Below are 23,010 nucleotides of genomic sequence, written 5' to 3'. Positions count from 1 at the left end.
GTGACCGGGCCCTCCCAAGTCATCGCTCAAGAAAGCACCACAGTCACACGAGAAAGAGTTTGGACTATGACGAAGACGAGCAAGCCTTTGTCGGGGAGTGATCGGGGAAGAGTCGAGTACAAGAGGAAGGTGGAAGGAAGAAAGCGCCAGAAGCGCCAGGTGCGAAGATAGACCATCAAAGAACTCCACAGCAGAGCAAAAAAGAGAAAGGCAAGGCTCGCAAAGAACAAAGGCTCAACCATCAGATCCAACACAAAGCCCTCAAGATATTTAGAGGCTTGGACTACTCTCTCTAGTAAAAGAAAGGAAGCACAATGGGTATTGCTCTATTTCTTACTAGTGAGGTATTCTTCTTCATTTCAGTATTATGGGCATTCTTCCATTCTAGTCTGGCACCAACAGTCAAACTAGGAGCTCAACGGCCACCTGTTACTACGAACTTGTTTTCATCTGGCAGATAAGCTTTTGAGAAGAGACCACTTTGATAACGAGCTTTCGGGTTGCCGTATTGATACCGCCCTTCGGGGGAACAGGAGAATAGCATGCACGGGAGAAGGATTTAGGGAAAGGTACCCACCTTTTAACGGGAGAAAGGCAGCTTATGTGAAAACTTCCCTTGTGGTTTACAGTTCAAATAGATCAGGTGCCTATGTTGTTGATACACCGAAAGATACTAACGCTATGCTCCAATGCGGGATGAGGGCCAACGGTTGTGATGAGTGGGGACCTTAGAGCTTAAAACCTACATACAGTGACCCTTATGGGCAGCGCCCTGGGCTGGCTATGTACGAGACATCAAACCGTCTCCCGGGTCCAAAGTTTCCATTTCCAGGCCTGATAGTCTTCAACTGAAAAAAGTACCGCGGAGAACTAGTAAGAATTGTGCCTGCCATTCAATTCGTGACGTGGATGATCCGCCGACGGAATCGATTAGGTGAAACGGCTCTGCAAAGTTTGTTTGTTCATAAAGGCTGCATGCAGCCATGCAATTCGTACTGCATGGCGATATTACTCTACCACTCTATAAATGGTATATAGATATCTTCACTTCATCACAAAGAAATTGAGTACTAGCACGCATTGCTATGGATGCTGCAACCGCAAACAGGCTTTCTGCAATTGCTACCAAAACGGAGCAACTGAAAAATGAGATTGAAGGGCACCGTAGAGTGCTAAACAACCAGTTGAGAAGTGTTAGAACAATGGATCCTGCAAAGAAAGAAGCGCGCATTCGCGCTACCAGAGAGCGCATAGAGGGTTTGGAGGAGAGGCAGGAAGCGCTGCGGGTGGAGCAGCAAGTGCTCTTTATTCGTCTAGCATCTCGCTAGAATAGAAGAGTCCGTAGACTCTTTTTAGTTTTCTAAGGTTGGTTTAAATTCAATAAGTGTCTGGAGACTTTTTTCTTTCTTTGTACAACGAAAAAGAAGCCCTCTGTAGGAAGAATCGTAAATGCCGGAGGACGCGTTCAACATGAATTGTCACTGTGGAATGAAATCACCTCTCGAATCGAGCAAGAAATGACTATTTCTTTTCTAATAGCGACTTATCACAAAAATAACCGATTGATACTGTCTTCACAAGGTGGTGCTCGTCCCAAAAGCTACCGAATTGGCCTATCATCAGTATCCAATCCAGATCCCCGTAGGAAAGAAGCTAGATTTCTCTCTATTTCATAGAGTTTTGACTCGAAAGCCTTTGCGCAAGGTAATCTATTGACAGAGAGAGATGCTCCTCCTGCTTGATAGAAGCATTAGTTAGTATGTTAGCTATAGCCTTCACACAGTCGTCTGGAATAGATAGAGAAAGAGATAAGCTGCACCTGAGTGATCGATGCAAAAAAGGAGAAATTGCTTGTTCGGTTCAACCGAAGCCTAAGACTAAGACTGCGTAGGAGTCAACTGATGATCCTACTTTTGCTTTTGCTCCTTGGCTCGGACCCACATTTCATCGGAAAGAAAGCGAGGTCTTGGCAGTCCAGTGTCAGCTTCTGAAGATGGTCAACTCATCAAAGCGGAAGAGAAACCAGTATCTATTGATGGCGAGCCCGGATAATTGAAACAAGCAAGATACCATCTCTTCTTTAACTGAACTGAACAGAGCAAACCTCAACCGATGCGGCCAAAGAGCAAGTGGACTGAACTGCTCTCCCTTACTATGAATAAAACGGAGAGTAGAACCGAACACTTGAAGCTCTAATTACCAGTATCGTTGGATACGGAGACCGAGGAAGAGTTCCTCCAATCTCTTTAAGCACACTATAATTGGGGGTCCAGATTCCAGGTCAGAACCCACGTTATCCCTTGTTTAAGGGGAATAGATGAGATCCATGGCATATACCTCGTAACTAACAGAGGCAGACCCGGTTTAATGACACCTTTCACAATATCATTAACCCGAACCTCGTCCTCAGCAGTCAGAGGCGTGATAATTGACGCGAACGTCCTCTTATACTAAATATCTTTTTATCCAGCTATTATGATGCTCGCTTCTCTTCGGTTGGATTCCTCTCGAAGAAGGAAATTGTGCTTCTTCAGTTCTACATTCAAATTATTGTGAGTAGATGGATACCAGGCCTTTTCTGAGAAACTTGGTTTCGGGAACTTTGTGGGATCCTTGGTAGAGCCATTTGGAGTGGAGGGTAATCGGTTTATGACAAAGACTGTTCTTTCAAACACGACACCCAGGGGAATGGAGGCTTTTTACATAGTTGCAAGACGTTGCTCTACAATGTGCCGGTGTTGACGCTCTGCAAGGCAAGGCAACGGCTGAGGCAGAGCCACCAGGCCTTACTGCTCCTTATCTCATTTCTTTGGAAAGGCAAACCTAATTCATACGGAACTCTTGGTACATTTCTTTTTCACTCTCGCCCCGACGAAAGCACACAATGCAGATCCATGCATGGGAGCTAGTTCAATAGGCCTCTCGGTGAAATCGCCTACTTTACTTTTTATACGAAATTCGTTGCACGTAGATCTTCCATTTATTGGGAATTCGTTTGACGACCGTCTGATTCTAATTCACTTCCATCCTTTAGCCATGTCTCTTGATCGATACCATCCACGTGTCTTTTATTCTTTAGAAAAAGAAAATGCATTGCGACTTCCTCTTTTCTGATTTGCATTCAAGTAGATAAGAGAAGCTTGTGGGGATCGTCAAGAACAAACTTAGACCAGTTCATATTTGTGCCTGCACAACTGAAGAGGTCAAGAGCAATAGGCCCATACGGATGCGCTCACCTTGGCCCAGGGTTGGCCCTTGAAAAGGATACAAAAATCTGAGATAGAGTGGAATTCTTTTCGCTATTGCATTCCCTGTAGATCGGTTCAGCCCATTTCTTGTAGCATACATTCGAAGATAAACCATTTATCCAATCTGCAGCTGTACGCTGAGAAGGAAGGGGCAGCAGACCCGACCGTTGCTCGTACTCGGTTTTCTATGGAAGGTCCCGAGTCAGCTAAAAAACTAGAAAATCAACAGCGATCGATCTCAGGGATCAGCCCATCTGATCTTTTATTTGATTGGGATTGCGGTTTCGCTGGGCTTACTTTCTTGATGAGGTTTAAGGTATAGCAAGTAAGGCGATGCCTCCTCCCTGATTGCAGAAATTGTTGACTTTAGAAAAGGTTCAACAAGAACTATAGCAATAAAGGAGCTTCTCCAGTTCCACAGGTCAAGGTACAATGGTAGAACTTGTCTCCTTGAATGGCTACTTTGGGAAGACAGACCTCTCCCTCGCTTATTGCATGGCTGTCTTTCCCCTCTACGAATGCCCAAAATTGGGTCGATTTTGAAAAACATTCCCTCCGGCTATAGGCCGAAACCACGCTCAAGTGCTTCTATAAGTTATTTATTACTCGAAAGCCGGTTGCTTTTTTAACGATAAAGCCGCCTCTACTATGCTCGCCATCAACTGATACTGGTTTAGCTTCAGCGGAAGGATGGGGAATCAGGAGAACATGGGGGGAGGAAGTAGCTACGCCTAACTCAAGATCTAGGAAATGCTTAGTAAGGTATCCTCGGTATTTACTGATTCTTGCTGTCCCTATATATCTGTAATGATCGCTCTGGCTCTGGGCCGTATGATCTTCGGGATGCAGAATAGGGGATCGCTTTGTAAAATGGACCAGCTCCGTATCAACGAATCTTCTCCGTTCTTATTTTGACCTGTTGTATTATTTCCTAGGAGGAATACAATGCTCTTCCGTTCTTTCCAATGACAAACAGGAAGTCAGGTTGAAAATGTCATTCCGTGTTGGTAACTTAATTTGGGTCTGGGAGGCCGAAGCTACCGATCAAGCTCCATTTTATAGATTTTATAGCTCAGCCCTCTTTCTAACAATTCATCACTGATTTCCCCGATATTTGCCTCGGAAAGGGGAAACAAGATATCGATTGAATTTACCCGCACCATCACCACTTTTGAAAGAGAAAATAAGTGTTCAGCTGACCCAAATTCCGATCGAAAAAACAAAAACTTATGGATTGAATGATTTCGACAAGCGAAATCGACTATGGATGTCCATATCATAATTGTCATAATCAATCATATCAGTAGGTGGCATACTTGCCTGCTCAAGTCCATCTACTATGGATGTGGGCTTGGACCAAGCCATCCCCAAACACTGAACCGGATCTTGAAAACGGGACTGAACTGAATCCGACTTCTTGGTAGCCCAGTGGCTTTTGGTCCCCATCGGAAAGTGCTGAATGGATTGCTCCTTGCCCAACGACAAAAAGAAAGAAATTTAGGAGAGGATTGATAGGTTTAAGCATTCAGGGCTGGTCGCTCTTATGGATACCTGTGAGCTAGAGTCGGGAATCGAAAAGGAGACAACGGAAGCCGTACAGATCTAGTTGGGAATGCTGTTCATGCAGTGGAGAGCGTAAATGACCGGCCCTTGAGGCGCGAGTAGACTTATCATATAGAAAGGAAAGAGATAAGCGGAGGGAGGATGGTTTGATGATAGCCAAGATCTCCATCTCATTTATCACTCTCGTATTCTTAATAGGAATCGGCAAGCAGATACAACCACTAGGCCATTGCCATTCGACTAGTCTATCAGAGTATCCTACGAAGTCAGGTCCAGTAGGCGCAGGATGCGCTAAGCCATTCGATCTTCCTGCTGGTGGTCCACCATAGAGCTCCTATGTAGCCGTTTGTTTTCTCGCTTAACTAATTTGTATGAGGCGATACAGCTGAGATCAGCCAATGGTTCGAGCACTTAGCACAATGTGCCACTTAACCGGACGAGCGCAAGACCGGGTCTACCTACCTTATGACATTTATGAAAAACGAACGTTGTATTAAGGGGTTTCTATCAGTTAGTAACAAAGCCGGCAGTATCCTTGAATTCAGGGGTCAGCTACGGGAGGTATGTCTCCATGTGTGCCGAAGAAGCGTCTATCATTATACGCTATTTATCCAATCAAAAACTTCTTCGTTTAGTTGGTAGAACCCACGCCAATATCATATTGACTCTCTCTCGTCCAATAAGAGTTTCCGAGAGTTACTTTATTCAAATTCTCTCCTTTCCAAAGCTCCACAAGGAAAAAAGAGTAATAGGACAACAATATTGCTTTCATTTATTTTGAGTTCTTTCTTTGTTGAGATGGAAATCGACGTTCTTTTGAAAAGGGCTAGGTAGTTTGCACGCAGGCAAAACTTCTTCATGAAAGGTAAAAAATAGACTTGGATTTCATGGGTAAAACCTACTCATTGATCGGGTATCAGCATCCCCATGGCTCGAAAGATCCGTTTCTGCTATCTGCCTTGGAGGGCAATCCTTTCTCGTAGCTCTATTTGGTGGCAAGCAGCTAATGGGTTCGTTTGAAACTAATTGAATCACATCAGAAGCAGCTTGAAGTGATGATCTGAGATCAGGAGCCGTTCCTGGGTGTGGCAGGCCATGTGGAGCTCTTAATAGTTTGTTTCTATGGGGTGTGTATCTGGGGTGAAATGGCTCCGAAAACAGGGAAGGGGTGGATCAACTATAAAAACTCCTGTCTCAAAACTGGTTCGTTGCAGATATGAGAGCTGAGCAGCGCGGATCACATACAGATCTGGAACCAAATCAGAAGTCGGTAATAACCTCGCCTTGCTTTTTTAATGTTTCACAAGTAAAAGTAGGTACTGGCCAGGAATCTTTAGAGCACATCCATCTTGTTTTGATGAGAAATAGGGTTATTCCCGCTCCCCTTATTAGTTAGTGCGCCTATCTATATTTACTAGGCTGGCATGTTTCTGATCCCTTTTTGTAAAGGTAGCCCTTAGGGAATGGTTTGCGGATGGGGTCACAATAAATAGAATCCTTGGCATGCAAAGAGTCTTTCTAGATTGAAGTCTATAGCCGCCCAGTGCTCGCCTTGACAGGTTTCCACTACTTGGGGAGCAGCCCATAGTGATATTGTGCTCATGGATCATAGGGATCTGGTTTTGGTGAAGAATAAGCTGAATGAAATTCATTTAGAAGGGGCCCTGAAGTGCCGGAAATCGTTTTCAACAAAGGATGGGAATTTGTCCGAGAAAGGACGATTGAGTTCCTACTTGGAAATTTGATTGAAGTATTTTGAAAAACATTTACTATTTGAATGATTTCGACAAGGTTTAGGCCTAAAAACATTTACTATTTACGCTGAACCACACTATTCTTTTCTATTTAGATTTTGCCAGTGCCTCCCTTTGTGGCAGAGCGAGCGCCTTGACTAAGATAGATTGACTCTTTCATTCTTTTTTTTATTTTATTCTGGTTCCAATCGTTTGAGGAAAACCCCCTTTGGCATCAATGAAACTCTGTTATATAGGAGTTCAAAAACCTCATTTCGTTTGAGAGATAGTGGAATTTCTTCTTTCAACACGTACATCGACGAGGGTGTCGATGACTTGAGTGAGGAATGGTCATGTGCTAGAGGCCGTACCTTTGGAGTAAGACCTCAACAAGGGGGTGTGCAGTTTAAATGTAAATGACGAGCATGGAGAGGCCAAGGTCATTTGTAATTAGGTGTGGCTGATGCAAGAAGACTGGCGAGTTGTCCATGGTGAGAGAAGTTGTGATGCTACTGCAGGGGGCATCCTGGTGTAGTTGAGGGCGCAGAACTTCTGTGCGGGTACAACTGGCACTTAAAAGACCTTCCGTGTAGATGAGTTCTCTTGAGTGAGACTAATCGAGTTACGAAGAAACCTTTGCGATGGTGCTGTGCAGTTGGGTTCTCTATGGAGGAACTTCGTTGTGGGGACCAAGGGGTCTTCTTAAGAAGAGTTGCTTTGATGAAAAGAGTGTAGCCATGATGGCAAGTCAAGGTGGGGCATACACCATTGAATGGACCGAGGGAGCAAGACGCTAAGCAGTGCTATTGAATGAGACGATCTACTCTATGTTATTTCAGTGATTCTTCGCTTAATGAGTACTTGATTCTATCCGCAGTGAGACTTTGTTCCTACTCTCCTTCTATATAGATGTTGGTAAACCTTCTTGTTCTATTTTACAAGTAGGACTTGGCGAACAAAAAGAAGGAGAGAGTTTGCTTTCTATCTTTTACTGAGATAGCTTTCTCTATACTCGCTACCCTATTGTTCTGGTGAAGAAGGGTGTTGGTAAACGCGAGGTATTCGGCAAGGAGATCCTATATACCTGCACTTTGATTTTCATTGAAATAAGCATTTCCTCTATTTTTGGACACCGGATATAGGAATGTCTTCTTAAGGAAGCTGTTTGTTTTCTCGCAGGTGCGCTAAAGCACATCCGTTTTCTCGCAGAGACAGAAACATAGGCATCCAGCCAGCCGAGATCTCCTTGATCCAATCCTGCATTTGCAACTGCATGCGGCCCAACGCACGTTGAAGGCCATCAAGCCCTCCGCCCCGACTCCCGGCAACCAGCATAACCACTCCTCTACGCTTCAGTGCCCAGTCCACTTGCATTGGACCAGTGGCTTACAAGATGAAGGAAAGAACTGGCTAGAAAGAACGGCTCACAAGGCCTAAGGAATTGAAACCACCCGCACAACCAAGGGAGACCCTCTACTGTACGCAATTCTTGATTGAAATCTAACACTCCGCTCAGACTATCTATTGGCTTCTCGCTTTTCAAAGTTTCCGTTGATAGTTTGTTCCCAGAAGTTTTGAATCGATGGAAAGAAGAGCACTCAACCACAGCCAGTCAGAAGATTTCTCATTTCTTTTTGATTTCCCATCTGAATCAGTCAATCAAGGCATCCGATCGTTCGGGCAAGGGAAAGTCCTTGACTTGGATACGGTCTGTCAATTACTTGCATTCTCTTTCCTTCGCGTTGCTTGCTTGGATTGCCCATTGTGCTAAGCTTGTGCCTTTTGGATTCGTGGACAGCACGACCAGTTAGAAGCCAGGATCCCTTTGACTGGTGTGTGCCGAGCCAACTGATACTGATACGGTGCCATTTCATTTTACTACGTCCTATTTTTCTCGCTGCTACGGTCCCATCATGGATTTGAACCGCGAGGCTAAGTACCTGAAAAGGAAGCACTCACCAAACAAAGAAAGGAAGTCATTCGCCAGTTTGAAAAGAAGGGAATACGAGCCAAGCTCTGGCTGTTGATTGCTCGACCAATACAAGCTCCGTAGTTTCATTGCCAGTTGAATAAAGCTCTGTGGTTTTTGAATGAAGGAAGTAAGCTGCACTGTTGGATTAGTCAGTTCAGTCAAGAGGAAGTCGGCTGCTTTGGTCGTTTGCTTGCTTGGTTGAGATCTTGGCTTACCCTTGTCCATATTGTCAATCCAATCCTTCCTTTTCCTTTGTGTATCTACTCATAACAATTACCTATCCCTTGATTTGACTTTAGGGCGAGGATAGTCCCAAAAAACTCAGTAACATTTGTGTTTTCCTCAAGTGAGGAAATAGACACTACAGGTGCAGTTGAAGAATTTTCAGCAATAGAAGCATTTGATGATTATGGTGAAGAATTAGCAGTTTCGCGTTCAATGCATTTAAGACAAGGAGGAATGAATTCATCTTGAGCAGCGCTGATCTGTTGAGCTAGTAATGAATCATTTTCCATACGAAGATCATCATGAGAAATCCTCAGCTTCTCTAGATCAAGCTTCCTTTGGACAAATTCATAGGAAGTTTCTCATGATCAGCGAGGAGTGTATCATAACGATCTTGAAGATTATCAAATCTAGACTGAAGACTTTTCACATCTTCAGTGAGGATTTGGGTAAGATTCATTTCATCATTCAACAGATCATCACTTCTATCTAGCAGTTTCTGAAGCTTTTCCAAGGCAGTTTGTTGTTTAGTGGCCATGATAGCAAGTTTACTGTAACTGGGTTTTTTATAATCATCAGGTTCACGGTCACTTGAATCGGAGGAGGAAACATCATTTGGTACCTTTGAACCTTTTGCCATGAAGCAATAGGTTGGAGCGAAGTCATCAGCATAGTCATCAGTGTGGATGGTGTTATCATCTTCTTCAAGGTTGAAGATTGACTTGCTGACGAAGGTGGTTGCCAGTGCAAGACTAGCCTGTCCGGATTCTGAGTCTTCATCAAAACCCTCTTCTTCATCACATTCCTCCGATTCTGCCTCGGAATCCATTTCCTTGCCAATAAGTGCCCGAGCCTTTCTGAAACTAGTCTTCTTGTGCGATGAGGGCTTTGAAGATGAGGATTTTGAATATTTCTTCTTCTTCTTCGAGTCATCAGAACTGTCATCCTTGTATTTCTTCTTCTTTGATTCCTTTCCCCAACGAGGGCAGTCGGCAATGTAATGACCTGATTTCTTGCACTTGTGGCAGGTTCTTTTCTTGTAGTCCTCAGATGAAGATTCTGATTTCCTCATGTCTCTTCTTGAAGATTTACCGAATTGGCCACGTCGGGTAAACCTCTGGAATTTCCTCACGGGCATTGCAAGCTCCTGTCCAAATTCTTCAGGGTCACCAATGTTGTCATCCGAATCTTCTTCTTCAGATGAGGAAATTGCTCTAGCCTTCAGTGCACGTGGTCTAGAATAGCTTGGTCCATATAGATATTTCTTTTCTTCTAGCTGGAAATCATGAGTATTTAGCCTTTCGAGTATATCAGCTGGATCAAGCATCTTGTAGTCTGGTCTTTCTTGAATCATCAGAACTAAAGTATCAAATGAAGAATCCAAAGATCTCAGCAGTTTCTTCACAACTTCGTGATCAGTAATGTCTCGAGGTCCCAGTGCTTGCAGTTCATTTGATATGTCAGTGAGGCGATCAAAGGTGTCTTGGCAGCTTTCATTGTCATGCCTCTTGAAGCGATTGAAGAGATTGCGAAGAATATCAACACGAGAGTCACGCTGGGTTGATACTCCTTCATTTACTTTGCACAGTCTCTCCCAGATCAGTGTTGCAGAGCCCAAAGCACTCACTCTTCCAAACTGGCCTAGGCTCAGATGGCCACAGATGATATTCTTCGCTTGAGAATCGAGTTGCTTGAATTTCTTCACATCATCAGCAGAGACACTAGCAGAGATGATGGGGACGCCATGTTCCACAATATACGAGAGATCATTATCAATAGCTTGTAGATGCATTTGCATCTTGTTCTTCCACAAGGGAAAGTTCTTTCCTTCGAAGGTAGGACATGCTGCAGTCACCTTAAACATGCCTGCAGTCGACATAACTAAAACTCCAGGTGGTTAAACCAAAATCACAGAGAACAAGGGAGTACCTTGCTCTGATACCAATTGAAAGTGCGTTATATCGACTAGAGGGGGGTGAATAGGAGATTTTTAGAATTTCATCACTGAGGAAATTCCTTTTGAGGAAATTCCTCACTGATGACTAACTTACAGCGGAAACAGTAAAGGATCAGAAGTGCAAAGTTTCACAACAGCAGTTTTTCAGAGTGAGGAATGTGAAAACAGAATGCACAGTGAGCAGGCACGCAGAATACAGATGAGGATTAACTAGCGTGAAGAATTTGGGGTTGAGGAATTTTAGAGAAAGTCTTCAGCAAATTCTTCAAACACTAGCAGTGAAAGTCATCAACACATAATCTGAGGAAAGTAAGGAGTTGAGGAATTAGAACCCGTTTCACAGCGAAGACAATAGTTGATGACCCAGTTCCAACTGCTGTGACAGTCGTACATCTGGTTTGGAGCGGCTTGGTATTGAAACCAAAGGACACACAGTCCCGGGACACACAGTCCCTACCGTGTTCTCCTTGGGCTAAGAACACACAGTCCTCGCCCAACACTCGTGGTAAGTCTTCAGGGCAGACTTCCAAACCCTCACAAACTTGGTCACCCGGCGATCCACAATTGACTGCTGGAAAGCTCTAGACCATGATGCCTAACCGTCTGGAGGATGCACAGTCCTCAAAGGTAAAAGGCTTCAATCCCACACACGAACAACTTCTTCAGTGATGCTCAATCACTAGGTTTGGTTTGTGGTTTCGGTGTATGGGGTATTTCCTCACTGATGAATTACTCTCGAGGACTTTGAGGAATTGGGTTGCTCTTATGACAAGTGTCAGTTTCGAACGGAGCAGCCAACCAGCTAATGGTTGTGGGGGCGGCTATTTATAGCCTGGGAGCATCCCGACATGATTTGACACTAATGCCCTTAAATAATATGACCGTTGGTGTTGATAAGACCAATGATGTGGCGTGGCTATCGAAAGGTCGGAACCCTCAACTGTGAGAGTCCTCATGTCACTCGTATTCCTCACTTGAGGCTTTTGGTAGGATTAGGCTTGGGTGGAGCATCATGAGGAAATCCATTCCAAAGTGTCACTTCGACCCCCTTTAACAGTACGGTGTTCCTATTACTCAAGTGTGAAGAAAATAAAACAGAAAGAGTAAATCTTCATGCTTCAAAGTCTTCAGAATGATTTTCTTCACGACACACCGAATTCCTCAGTTTCAATATCTTCATGAGGAATATCAATTTCATCGCAGATTCTTCGCGATTCAATTCTTCAACTTCAGACCAATTTCTTCAACCGAAGATATACATTTTTAGGGGTCGATATTCACCAAATATATCAAACTCCTCAATGACTTATAGATCCTGTGTACACTCATAAACACATTAGATACTTAACCTATAAGTCTTCAAACCACCAAAATCACTAAGGGGCACTAGATGCACTTACAGTACTGCCCTTACTTGGACAAGCATCCCACTTATGATTAACCCCTCTCGCAAGCATCCGCAACTACGAAAGAAGAATTAAGACAAAGTCTAACCATAGCACTAAACTAGTGGATCCAAATCAGCCCCTTACGAAGCAACGCATAAACTAGGGTTTAAGCTTCTGTCACTCTAGCAACCCATCATCTACTTACTACTTCCCAATGCCTTCCTCTAGGCCCAAATAATGGTGAAGTGTTATGTAGTCGACGTTCACATAACACCACTAGAGGAAAAACAACATACACTATATGAAATTACTGAACGAATACCAAATTCACATGACTACTATTAGCATGACTTATTCCATGTCCTAAGGAACAAAAGTAACTACTCACAAAGCATAATCATATTCATGACCAGAGAGGTAATGAGTAGCATCAAGGATCTGAACATAAACTCTTCTACCAAATAATCCAACTAGCATCAACTACAAAGAGTAATCAACACTACTAGCAACCTTACAAGTACCAATCGAAGTCGCGAGACGGAGATTGGTTACAAGTGATGAACTATGGTTTGGAGATGAGATGGTGCTGATGAAGATGTTGATGGTGACGAGTCCCCTCCGATGAGAGGAGTGTTGGTGATGACGATGGCGAAGATTTTCCCCTCCGGGAGGGAAGTTTCCCCGGCAGGATCGTCCTGCCGGAGCTCTAGATTGGTTCGGTTCAAGTTCCGCCTCGTGGCGGCGGCGAATCCACGAAAAAGCTCCTCTCTGATTTTTTTTCAGACGAAACCCTTCATATAGCAGAAGAGGGGGGCAAGTGGGCCAGCAGGTTGCCCACAAGCCCTCATGGCGCGGCCTGGGGGTGGCCGCGCCGTGTAGGCTTGTGGCCAACCCCTGGTGCCCCTCTGGCGCTTATTCGGTCCAGTATTTTTTATAAATCCGGAAAAAAAATCCTCGTTGATTTTTACGGCGTTTGGAGTTGCGCATAATAGGTATCTCAAACTTGCTCCACTTTCAGGCCAGAATTCCAGCTGCCGGCATTCTCCCTCTTCATGTAAACCTTGCAAATAAGAGAGAAAAGGCATAAGAATTGTACCGTGAAGTGAAATAACAACCCAAGAAGCGATAAATATCAACATGAAAACATGATGCAAAATGGACGTATCATTGAGGTGACGGAGGTGAGCGTGAGTGTGTGCGGGAGAAGTGGCGGCGGTGGAGCTTCCCGTCGGCCTACGCTAACCCTAGACTGGTGGGGATTGTTGGTGGGGCTGTGGCGCACGGTGAACCTTGTACCGCGTGCGGTCGGCACCCCACCTCTTTATATAGCGCGGCGACAAGGGCCCACCAACCATAGTTTGGTTGGGCGCCCCCGATCAAGACGTGAATCAAGGGTCCGGTGGGCCCTTGGGCCCACACGAAAAAGAGATCAACCTAACATCAGTCAAGTGCATGCGCATCATGTCTTCCTGCCTTGGACGCCGAGTGCAGGAGGATTTGGTCCAAGTTGTCATCCCACTCGCGGCCGACGGTCGTTATCGTGCTCCGCTCGTTGATGAGTGCTTGCTGGCCAAGAAGGCAGGGCAGGGACAAGGAAGGTTGTCATCATCCATTGGCTCATTTTTTTTGGTCCCATCGTTGTCCCGCCGTCCAAGTACAAATCAATTGGCCGAACAGTTGGCTGTGAAAGCAACGCGTTGAGGCGCCCTTCGATGTCATCGACGGCTTCATCCGCAGGCAGGGCTGCGGCACGAGAGCTCGGGGCGGTGGCGCGGGAGCTCGAGCTAGTTCAAGGATGGAGTCTCACCACATGTTCGACGAAATGCCCAATAAACATGTGACACATGTCACAAAATGCATATGCTCCCATTAGGCCAACTCCACCACGCGACCCCAAACGGACGTCCGTTTTGCCCGGATTCTGTCCGTTTGGGTAGGGCGATGGGGTCGTGTCCGGGCCTGTCCTGGGATGCGGTGGCCGTGCGCCCAGCGCGCGGCCACATCCTTTTGCCCCATCCTGTCCGCGAGGACCTAAAATGCACATATTTTCGTATCAAAACAAGTTTGCACATCAACCCAATCGAAGTTGTCTCTAAATAAAATAGTTTTACAACCAAATCAAAATTGTCTTGAATGATCATCAAATGAACCAATACATCTATTGGTTGCCAATATGATCCCATATGTGCACAACCAAGTCATTTTGAAGATCCAAATGAGTGTGCCAATCACGCAGCTCACAATGGAACTGGACAAATTATTGAAATGTGGTCGGTTCTTGGTGCAGGGGTCAACATTTTCACCTTGATAATCAAATCCTTGGTCGAAGATACTGTCATCACGCTCGTCCTCGACGATCATGTTGTGCATGATCACACAAGCATTCATCACCTCCCGAAGCTTCCTTTCATCCCATGACAGTGCAGGGTTTCGAATGATACCCCATCGGGATTGAAGCATACTAAAAGCACGTTCCACATCCTTTCTAGCACTCTCTTGCATTTGGGCAATTTTCTTTCTCTTCTCATCTTGGGGGTTCGAGATTGTCTTCACAAAAGTTGACCACTGAGGATATATACCACCAGCTAGATAGTATCCCTTGTTGTACTGGTGGCCGTTGATCTCAAAGTTGACAGGCGGGGAGTGGCCTTCTGCAAGTCTTGCGAAGACTGAAGAATGCTGCAGCACGTTGATATCATTGTGAGAACCTGTCATGCCGAAGAAAGAATGTCATATCCAAAGATCCTGCAAAGCCTCCGCTTCTAATATGACAGTGCACACTTTGACATGCCCCTTGTACTTGCCTTGCCAAGCAAATGGACAGTTCTTCCAATCCCAGTGCATACAATCTATGCTGCCAAGCATGCCTGGAAAGCCTCTAGCTGCGTTGGTCGCCAACAATCTCTCTGTATCAGCGGCAATTGGCTGCCTCAAATACTCAGGGCCAAACACCTCGATCACAGCCTGGCAGAACTTGTACATTGACATCAGACATGTTGTCTCACTCATACGCACATAGTCATCCATCAGATCGTCTGGAATTCCATATGCAAGCATGCGGATGGCCGCGGTGCATTTCTGGTAAGAGGAGAATCCTAGCTTGCCAAGGGCATCCGTCTTGCACTCGAAGTACGGGTCATGAGCAACCACTCCCTCTCGGATACGATTGAACACATGCCTTGTCATACGAAAACGGCGACAGAATTTATCCGGCTTGAAGAGCGTGTGTTCGCAAAGTAATCGGCATAGAGCAGGGCCTGGCCTTTCTCCCTGTTGCGGTTCAGGTTGGGAGCACGCCCAGGGAGTGACCCCATGTACCGAGGAAGTTGCCGTTGAATGTGGTCGTGAACCACCACTGCAGCCACCACAAGATCTTCATCATCCGACGACGAATCATCCGATGAATAAATGAAGTGGTGGAAGAAAAACTCATTACCACTGTCCATACCTTTGCGGGCAAAGTGTCGAACACCTTGCGGTCGTGGTGGCAAAGAGGCCGCGATGATCACCTCAATGCAGGGGTGGTTGGCGGCCGACTACCGGCCACTCTAGAGCACTCGTCGGAAGCTGCCATGGTACGTCGCGTGCGGTCGTATCCACTCTGTCGCCGGCTACGACGGCGATGGCCAAACCTCTTCCGATCGACGCCTAAACTACGGCGAAAACGCGGGCGTGGTGGCGGCCATGTCGAGACGTGGTTTGCTATGGACGACAGGGGGCTGAGGTGGACGGAGAATAGCAGCGGCGTCGTCGGCGGGGCGGGGCGGGAGAGGGGGTGGTCCCCGACACACGGGCCACGGGCGGACAAGGGCGTGCGTCGAGCGCGTCCGCACGATGTCCGTTTTGCCTGAGCTCGATGCAAGTTTGGGCCGGGATGGGTCGAAAACGGACGAAATCCGAAAATTTGACCGTTTGGGTTTGTGCGTTGGGCCGCGCTATTCGTTCGTTTTACTCCAAACGAACGTAATCGGACAAGATAGGGTCGCGCGGTGGAGTTGGCCTTAGCACACCTACCTACCCAAATAAAAAACGACGGACGATCGGATGAACGACCAAAGCAAAAAAATAAATCAAACAGTGTGTCTCCTTGGGTCCGCGGGTTAAAATTGCCCTAACAAGTCCATGTGCTGGACTGTACTATGATTACGACCAACTGGCAAACGAGAATCCGATGCACTTCGGCAGCTACAATACACGCAAGGTTTTTAAATGTCCGGGGCCAATTCCGCTGTTGCAGAGTGGCAGGCAATGAGACAAGTGTTCCTATATTTCCCGCGAAGTTCAGGCAGCTAAGAGCAAATTCAATGGCGCGATCCGTTTTATCCGATCGTTACGGAGATAATTCACAGCTCAATGCGTCGATTCAAACGGACGCGTCTATTTTTTTATCTACGCACGATCCATTTCAGACTTAAATTTAAAATGGATTATACCAACGCTGACAAGGGATGGACGACGACGTGCCGACCCTCAACCCTCGACGACAAGGAATGGTCCCATCTCTACCAAGGGCACACGCAAAGGGCCAATGCTGACCAGGAAGAAGAAGGTTCTGATGCCTCAAAAGTGCGGCATTTAATCGTTCAGGAGGAAAAACCGTTGCCATGAGATGGTTGTCACCGTAGATCGAAAGGCCAAAGTCGCGAGGACCAGTCGGCTCGTCCACGAGGCCACGATGTAGACCCTACTAATGCTAGGGTTAAACTCAGGACAGCATAGGCTCTCGCAAGTGCATCCAATATAAAAGTTGCGTATTTTTTTAGACTGGTTGACATATAACCGACGTGAACTCTTAACGCTACCATGATCTGTAGCCACGCCCGTTCATTTTGATCACAGACGGAGTTGCTCTAAAAGCTTGGTGGGACTATTTCTATCATTAACTATGGCGTTTGGTTCAAGTTCAAACTAAGCCTTGAAACAATCCAAGACAATGATGAGAGATGTAGTCTTCCTTAAGGTAGTATAATTGTTTTCATTAGGACTTTTTAAACTTCTTAAATATAATGGAGATGAAGACATTCATACGTACACACATTCATCTCTATAAACGCACACATGTATAACTTTACCCCTATAAGCACCTTAAAAGATTAGGCCAACACATCATCTTGACATCGCCACAGAAGCCTTCATAGTCGTCGGATATAGCATTGTCCTAAAACCATCCAACCAAATGTTGGTTCGCATAAGCTTTTCTGGAGGTATTTGTTTCGACCAATTCCCACCAGAACCTGTTTACATCGTTAACTAATGTATGAAAGAATTTAAATAAATGCACAGAGAAAGAGAAATGGTTCCTTTGTAACTAATGGATGAAAGAATTTAAATAAATGCACAGAGAAAGAGAAAAGGTTTCTTTGTAACTAAGAGGGTGCTTGGATCCAAAAGACTAAAACTAGTCTTACTAAAAACTAGTCTCTTTAAGAGGCTAAAGTTCCAAGCACCCCTGACTAAAGAGAGGCTAAAACTAATCTTGAGGCTAAAATCTTTTAGTCAAGGATACCCCTAATAAAATGTGCATTAGTCCTCTCTCTCCTTATTTAACTATTCATGCAAGTTCTGGATTGAAGGGTTTGGAGGATAATAAATGCTCATTAACTTGATTTTAGTCTCTTTAGTATTTGGATCCAAGCATGGATGAGGCTAGCAAGTTTTAGTCTCACTACTTTTAGTCATGGTACTAAAACGTATCCAAGCACCCTCTAATGTATGAAAGAATTTAAATAAATGCACAGAGAAAGAGAAAAGGTTCAAATCTCCAGGCCAAACTCAAAGGCCATAATATTTCAGGCCCATCAGCTCGTACAATTTCCCCAATGGAATTTCTGACTGCAGACGCTCCGTTTCGTTGTTAGGAAAACACTCATCTGGCAGTTTAGCACCAGGTACCAAATGGGAGAAACATGATATAGTGCTAAGCTCAAATAATACATGTTTGAGTTACATTCAACCCAAGGAACCGGGGTAACAAAACCAAGATAAAAGTTGACTCCTAACAACGAACATACCGTTCAATCCAGGGGTAACAGAACCCAGATAATTCAGCATCCATCCGTCAGAAATACAGCTTCAATAACTCCACTGAACAAGCTGCAAAAAGGCCATATGTAGGGTATAAGAGGCAGCGCAAACTCCACGCCTACACCCGCGCGTAATGGAAAACTTCTCTACGTCTGATTTTTGCATGGTAGTACTCGTCTCTGACGGTGGGAAACCATTCACAACAGGCGGCCTCTGGATGTTCAGATCAGTCATCCTGTGTGTCGTTTGCCTTCTGCTTCTTCCACTTGTAAGCAGCTTCCAATATCTTGAGGTTCGGTGCCAGCGTGACTTCATCAGGGAAGATATAATCGATGTACTCCTCGAACCTGGCAGAGCAAATGATGTCAGTATATTTATAAATTGCTGGAAATCAAGCACAAAAGTATTACTAATATTGTTAGCGCTAGTTATTTTATCCTGGGTTCTGAATTCTGTTAACAAATGATGTCAGTATATTTCTAAATTGCTGGTAACCAAGCACAAAAGTATTACTAATATTGTTAGCACTAATTATTTTATCCTGGGTTTTAAATTCTTAATAGAACTCGGACCGTGCATGGCCACATAGCGTGCTAAACATGGCAAGCCACCAACTTCTGAAAATAAAATACAATAGTACCAAGAATAAAGAACTGAGTAAATAGCATACGCAATATTGGAGCCATCGTCCGTGGGGAGTGGTCTCTTCCTCTTCACTTTCCTTGGCGCCTTCTTCTGCACTAACGTGACATCACCAAGATCACCAAAGCTCAACTCTTTTTTGAGCCACTCTTCCAGGAGCATTGCTCTTTCTTCTTTTAGCTCTGCAGCATTGGTCCTGAAGTAGTCGAATGCCCTTTCAAAGACAGCTGACCACCATAACATAGCAATGTCAGATTTAATGCACCATTAATTGCAAACTGAACATAAAAAAGATCTACAGAAGCCCAAAGTAGGTTCTCTAGCTCGTTACTCACCCCGACACCTCCGGACCCGCTCTGTCTGCTGTTCCTGATAACCAGCATCATTCTTATTCTCCTCACTTCCATCGTCTTCTCCCAAGCCAGCTGAGGCCTCGAATTCAGCAAAGCTGATCCATACCTTCAAATGCTTTGTTCTATCAAGCAATCTCTCATACAGTTCTCTTGCTCTATCAAATTCATCTTCGTCAATTTCAAACTGCAAGTACTCCTGCAAGTTAAAAGGAAGAAGATTTAGTAAGCATCCCTAATAATAACTAAAATCACAAGTAGAACTGGAAGTAAAAGACACTAAAAATGATTTAGTAGCATATGTCGATTTTCTTAAAAGCACAATTTTTCTGGATGTCTGAAATGTAACATTAACATCTAACAAGGATCAATGCTGCATCTTATAGATAAAAATATCGGAAACAATTCCTGAGAATAAAAGACCCATGTTATAAAATGCATTATTTGGACATAATATATCTGATGACAGCACGCTGGGTTTTCTCTCTTAAAACTGTAGCTAAGAGCTCAAAAGCATACACCAGCACAAAGAAGTGTGTGTTTTCAGTTGCTGACTAGACAAAATATAGTTCCATTGGCTCTGCTTTGCCAGGGAGAAGACTGAAGAATACAAGACAACGAAGTCCCACCTAGACCTACACAAAAGGGACCCCAACGATGTCGATTCTGAGCATTATCCAGTAGTTGTTTCACAAATAAGCTATTAAGCATTCGAGCAACTCTGATAGAGTGCAGAGGTTGAAGAGACATGGTTTAAAAATGCTTTGGTAGTTACTACTTACCGCTGGCAGGATATAATGCAAAGAAATAACAGATCCAGACTCCAGAGAAATCAACTAACACTCATAAGTTGAATTTTGTAAGAAAAAATAGTAAAGGATGGCCTTCGGCTTTCCAGAACAAATAATGAAGCCCAACCCCTTTTTCCATGAAATAAACTAGCTCAGGTAATACTCGAAATAGTGGAGAGCTCAGCAACACACCTGGCAAAGATCGATCTCTGATCTCTACTGTCTCTAAGTGGCATGTTAACATGTTACTCCCTCCGTTTTTATTTACTCCACATATTAGCTTTGACCGAAGTCAAACTTTATAAATCTATATGATGTGAAAATATATTCAATGATGAAGGTATTGATTTAGTGGTATATATGTTAATATATTTTTTAACAAACATGGTGGAAGTTTATAAAGTTTGATTTTAGATAAAGCTAATTGCGGAGTAAATAAAAATAGAGGGAGTACAAAATTAACCATCATATCGCATCACAGCACACATGAACAAAGGTGGCAAATAATACCCACATACTCCCATGCATAAACACTGGAACTATTTAGATAGATGAGCTGATCAAATATGATACTCCCTCTGTTCACACATATAAAATGTTTTGGACATTTCAATATGGACTACATACGGGCTGAAATGAGTGAACAAACACAATAAAACATCTCTATATACATCCGATTCAGAAAATAGTTAAAACATCTTATATTTGTGAACAGAGGGAGTATAAATCAACGTTAACATAGAACTTCATGAGCGCTTATTTATGGAATAAGAATGTATAGGAAAATATATCCAATAGTTCAACTCAACAAAACATAAAACTTGGACCAATTAAGAGGACGGCAAGGACAACATACCTTCCATAGAACTTCAGGCGTATCAAGGGCTGGCTGAGCAATAGCAAGCTCATATATAGATCGAGCACGATCAGTCTCACTAAGGTTCTTTTCCAGTTCTGCATACTTCCTCCAGGCATAACAATTTGCTGGAGACCATTCGATGTATTTTTCATACAGAGTTCTACAGCGGTCAAAGTTGCCCAGATAAAGCTCGATCTCAATGTACTTCTTAAATATTTTCCCCTTGGGTGCCATACCTATTGCATTACCGAGAATCTGCCTTGCAGCCTTTATGTTCTTCTGTCTAATCTCAAACTGTGCGGCCATCAGCCACAGCTTAGCAAAGGTAAATTTCTTGTGTGGAATGAGTTTCAGACACTCCCTATAGACCTCCCGGGTCCTTTCCATGTCCTGTGCATCAAGTTCCTCATACAAAGCATAGTTTATCCAAAGGTAGATATACCTCTGCCAGTACCGCTTCTCTTCTGCAGGAGGAACATTTGCGATACTCCTCTCATACACATCCCTGATCCTGTCCTTATTCCCGACGCTCTCCTCCAGCCTGATGTAATCAAACCATGAGTCATAATTGAGTGGGTTCTTCCTCACCTCATCTTCATATTGGAATCTCCGCTTTCCCACAATGGCATCCTCAATCCCCTCACGGTCACCAAACTGTTTCTCGAATGCTAGGAACTTCCTGTAAAGATCCTCAGCCCTGCCCTTAGGCACTCTGTCAAGTGCATACTTGTATATGGCACGAGCACGCTCCACCTCCCGGCACTTTTCCTCAAACTCAGCAAATGCTACAAACAGCACCTCTGCATCTTCATCATCCACAAGCAAGTCCGCTGCACGCTCATACACACGCCGCGCCCGCTCCACTTCTCCGCGTTTCATCTCGAACTTTGCATATCGGATGAAGGTGTCGGGCCGTGGGTGCTCGGCAACAAACCGCTCATAGATTGCCCTAGCACGCTCAACCTCCCCATATCGCAGCTCAAACTTGATGTACGAGTTCCAGCCAGCAATATCAGGACGCCATCCCATCCAGCGCTCAAAGACCTGGCGAGCATTGGCGACGGCACCAAGCAGCTCCTCCATGTGGATATACTTGTACCACAGCTGGTCGATGCGGGGCAGGAGCGAGACGGCACGGTCCCAGACGTTCCTGGCATGGTTGACATAGCGGTTGCGCATCTCGAACTCGGCATACTTGAGCCACAGGGTGTGGTCGCGGTGGGCGACGTCCAGGGCGCGCTCGTAGACGGAGCGAGCCCTGGCGAAGTCCTTCTGCCCCTCCTCCCACTTGGCATACTTGACCCACGCGGAGACGCTCCAGCGGACGCGGCGAATGAGGTCCTCGAACCTCTTGCGCTCGCGCAGCCGGTAGTCGGCGAGCTCGTGGACGTCAGTAATTTTCTGCTTGGGCGGGCGGATCTCAGGCTCCTGCCGCTCCCGGGCCTCACGGAGGATCTGCTCGGCGGTAATCTGGACCCCCGCGGGCGTCTTGTTCTTCACCCGCGTCGCGCGGGGGAGCTTGACCTCCGTGTCGCGCTTCGTGAGGAAGCCGAGGCTCGCGTCGGGAGCCGGCGGAGGCTGCGCCTGGTCGGCGCCGCCGCCGCCGCGGGTGGTGAGCGCCATGGCGGCTGGCGTCTGTGCTAGGGTTAGGGTTTTGGGAGGAGGGGGCAAGGGACGGTGTGATTCGATTTTAGGTCTGCTTGTACGCGCGGACGGTGGCGCGGCGGAGCTCGATGCCGGAGTGGGGTGGAGGAAGGCGAGGAGATGGGGCGGAGGAAGGCGGCGCGAGGGGCGGGGCAGATCGAGCGAGGCCGAGCGGCTCGGCTCGGCTCGATTTGGGGTTCGGTCTTTGCTGGATGAGGGGTTTTCTGTAAAACGTAGTTTAAGTGCTCGTGTTAGAATTTTTATCACGAGGAGTTAAGGCCTTGTACAATACAAGATGTTTAAAGGAGGTGTTTAGATAAATAAATCAATAGTACTTATTAAAAAAAGACAAATAAAACAATTTATCTGAAGCACTGGTGTCTTTTTTTTTTTAAATCATCCTGATACCATTAAGCAACGTGCGCAACTAAATCGCTGGCCACAAGGTCCTGGGCGAAGGTAGGTACGCGGCCCGGCCATATGGCTTGGGGTTCCACGACCATCTTCGCACCAAAACTCGCTAGTGCATCTACTACTTTATTACATGCCCGTGGGCGGTAAGACATGGAAAAACAGCTAAAGTGTAAGAAAACTTGTGCTTTAATCTCTCGAAA

At 45.3% G+C, this 23,010-nt stretch overlaps 1 protein-coding gene across 2 annotated transcripts; it reads right to left on the bottom strand.

Annotated features, from left to right (window-relative positions):
- Window positions 1–17,020: 17,020 nt before the first annotated feature.
- On the bottom strand, window positions 17,021–22,619 carry LOC123413606 (crooked neck-like protein 1). Of its 2 annotated transcripts, XR_006613772.1 has the most exons (5): window positions 20,750–22,619; window positions 19,088–19,301; window positions 18,781–18,979; window positions 18,098–18,457; window positions 17,021–17,320 (listed from the first exon to the last, which is right to left on the bottom strand). XR_006613772.1 is itself a non-coding variant. In XM_045106543.1 (4 exons), exons 1-4 carry the CDS (start codon window positions 22,373–22,375, stop codon window positions 18,337–18,339), a joined length of 2,160 nt encoding a protein of 719 aa, XP_044962478.1. In that variant the 5' UTR covers window positions 22,376–22,619; the 3' UTR covers window positions 17,983–18,336. The 2 variants fall into 2 exon arrangements, 1 of the variants encoding a protein (XP_044962478.1); XM_045106543.1 differs by lacking the exon at window positions 17,021–17,320 and having other exon boundaries at window positions 17,983–18,457.
- Window positions 22,620–23,010: the final 391 nt, after the last annotated feature.

This window comes from Hordeum vulgare, chromosome 7H, assembly GCF_904849725.1.
Source record: "Hordeum vulgare subsp. vulgare chromosome 7H, MorexV3_pseudomolecules_assembly, whole genome shotgun sequence".
Taxonomy (NCBI): Eukaryota; Viridiplantae; Streptophyta; class Magnoliopsida; order Poales; family Poaceae; genus Hordeum; species Hordeum vulgare.
The sequence above is the reverse complement of the archived record's forward strand: the minus strand, read 5'-3'. Positions and strand labels throughout refer to the sequence as shown.

Excerpts from the sequence above, each read along its gene's own strand:
- LOC123413606 (XM_045106543.1), bottom strand. The coding sequence starts at position 22,375 with ATGGCGCTCACCACCCGCGGCGGCGGCGGCGCCGACCAGGCGCAGCCT. Across the intron at positions 19,302-20,749 it reads CGCCTGAAGTTCTATGGAAG|GAGTACTTGCAGTTTGAAAT; the intron begins GTATGTTGTCCT and ends TTTAACTTGCAG. Across the intron at positions 18,980-19,087 it reads GCGGGTCCGGAGGTGTCGGG|CTGTCTTTGAAAGGGCATTC; the intron begins GTGAGTAACGAG and ends TATGGTGGTCAG.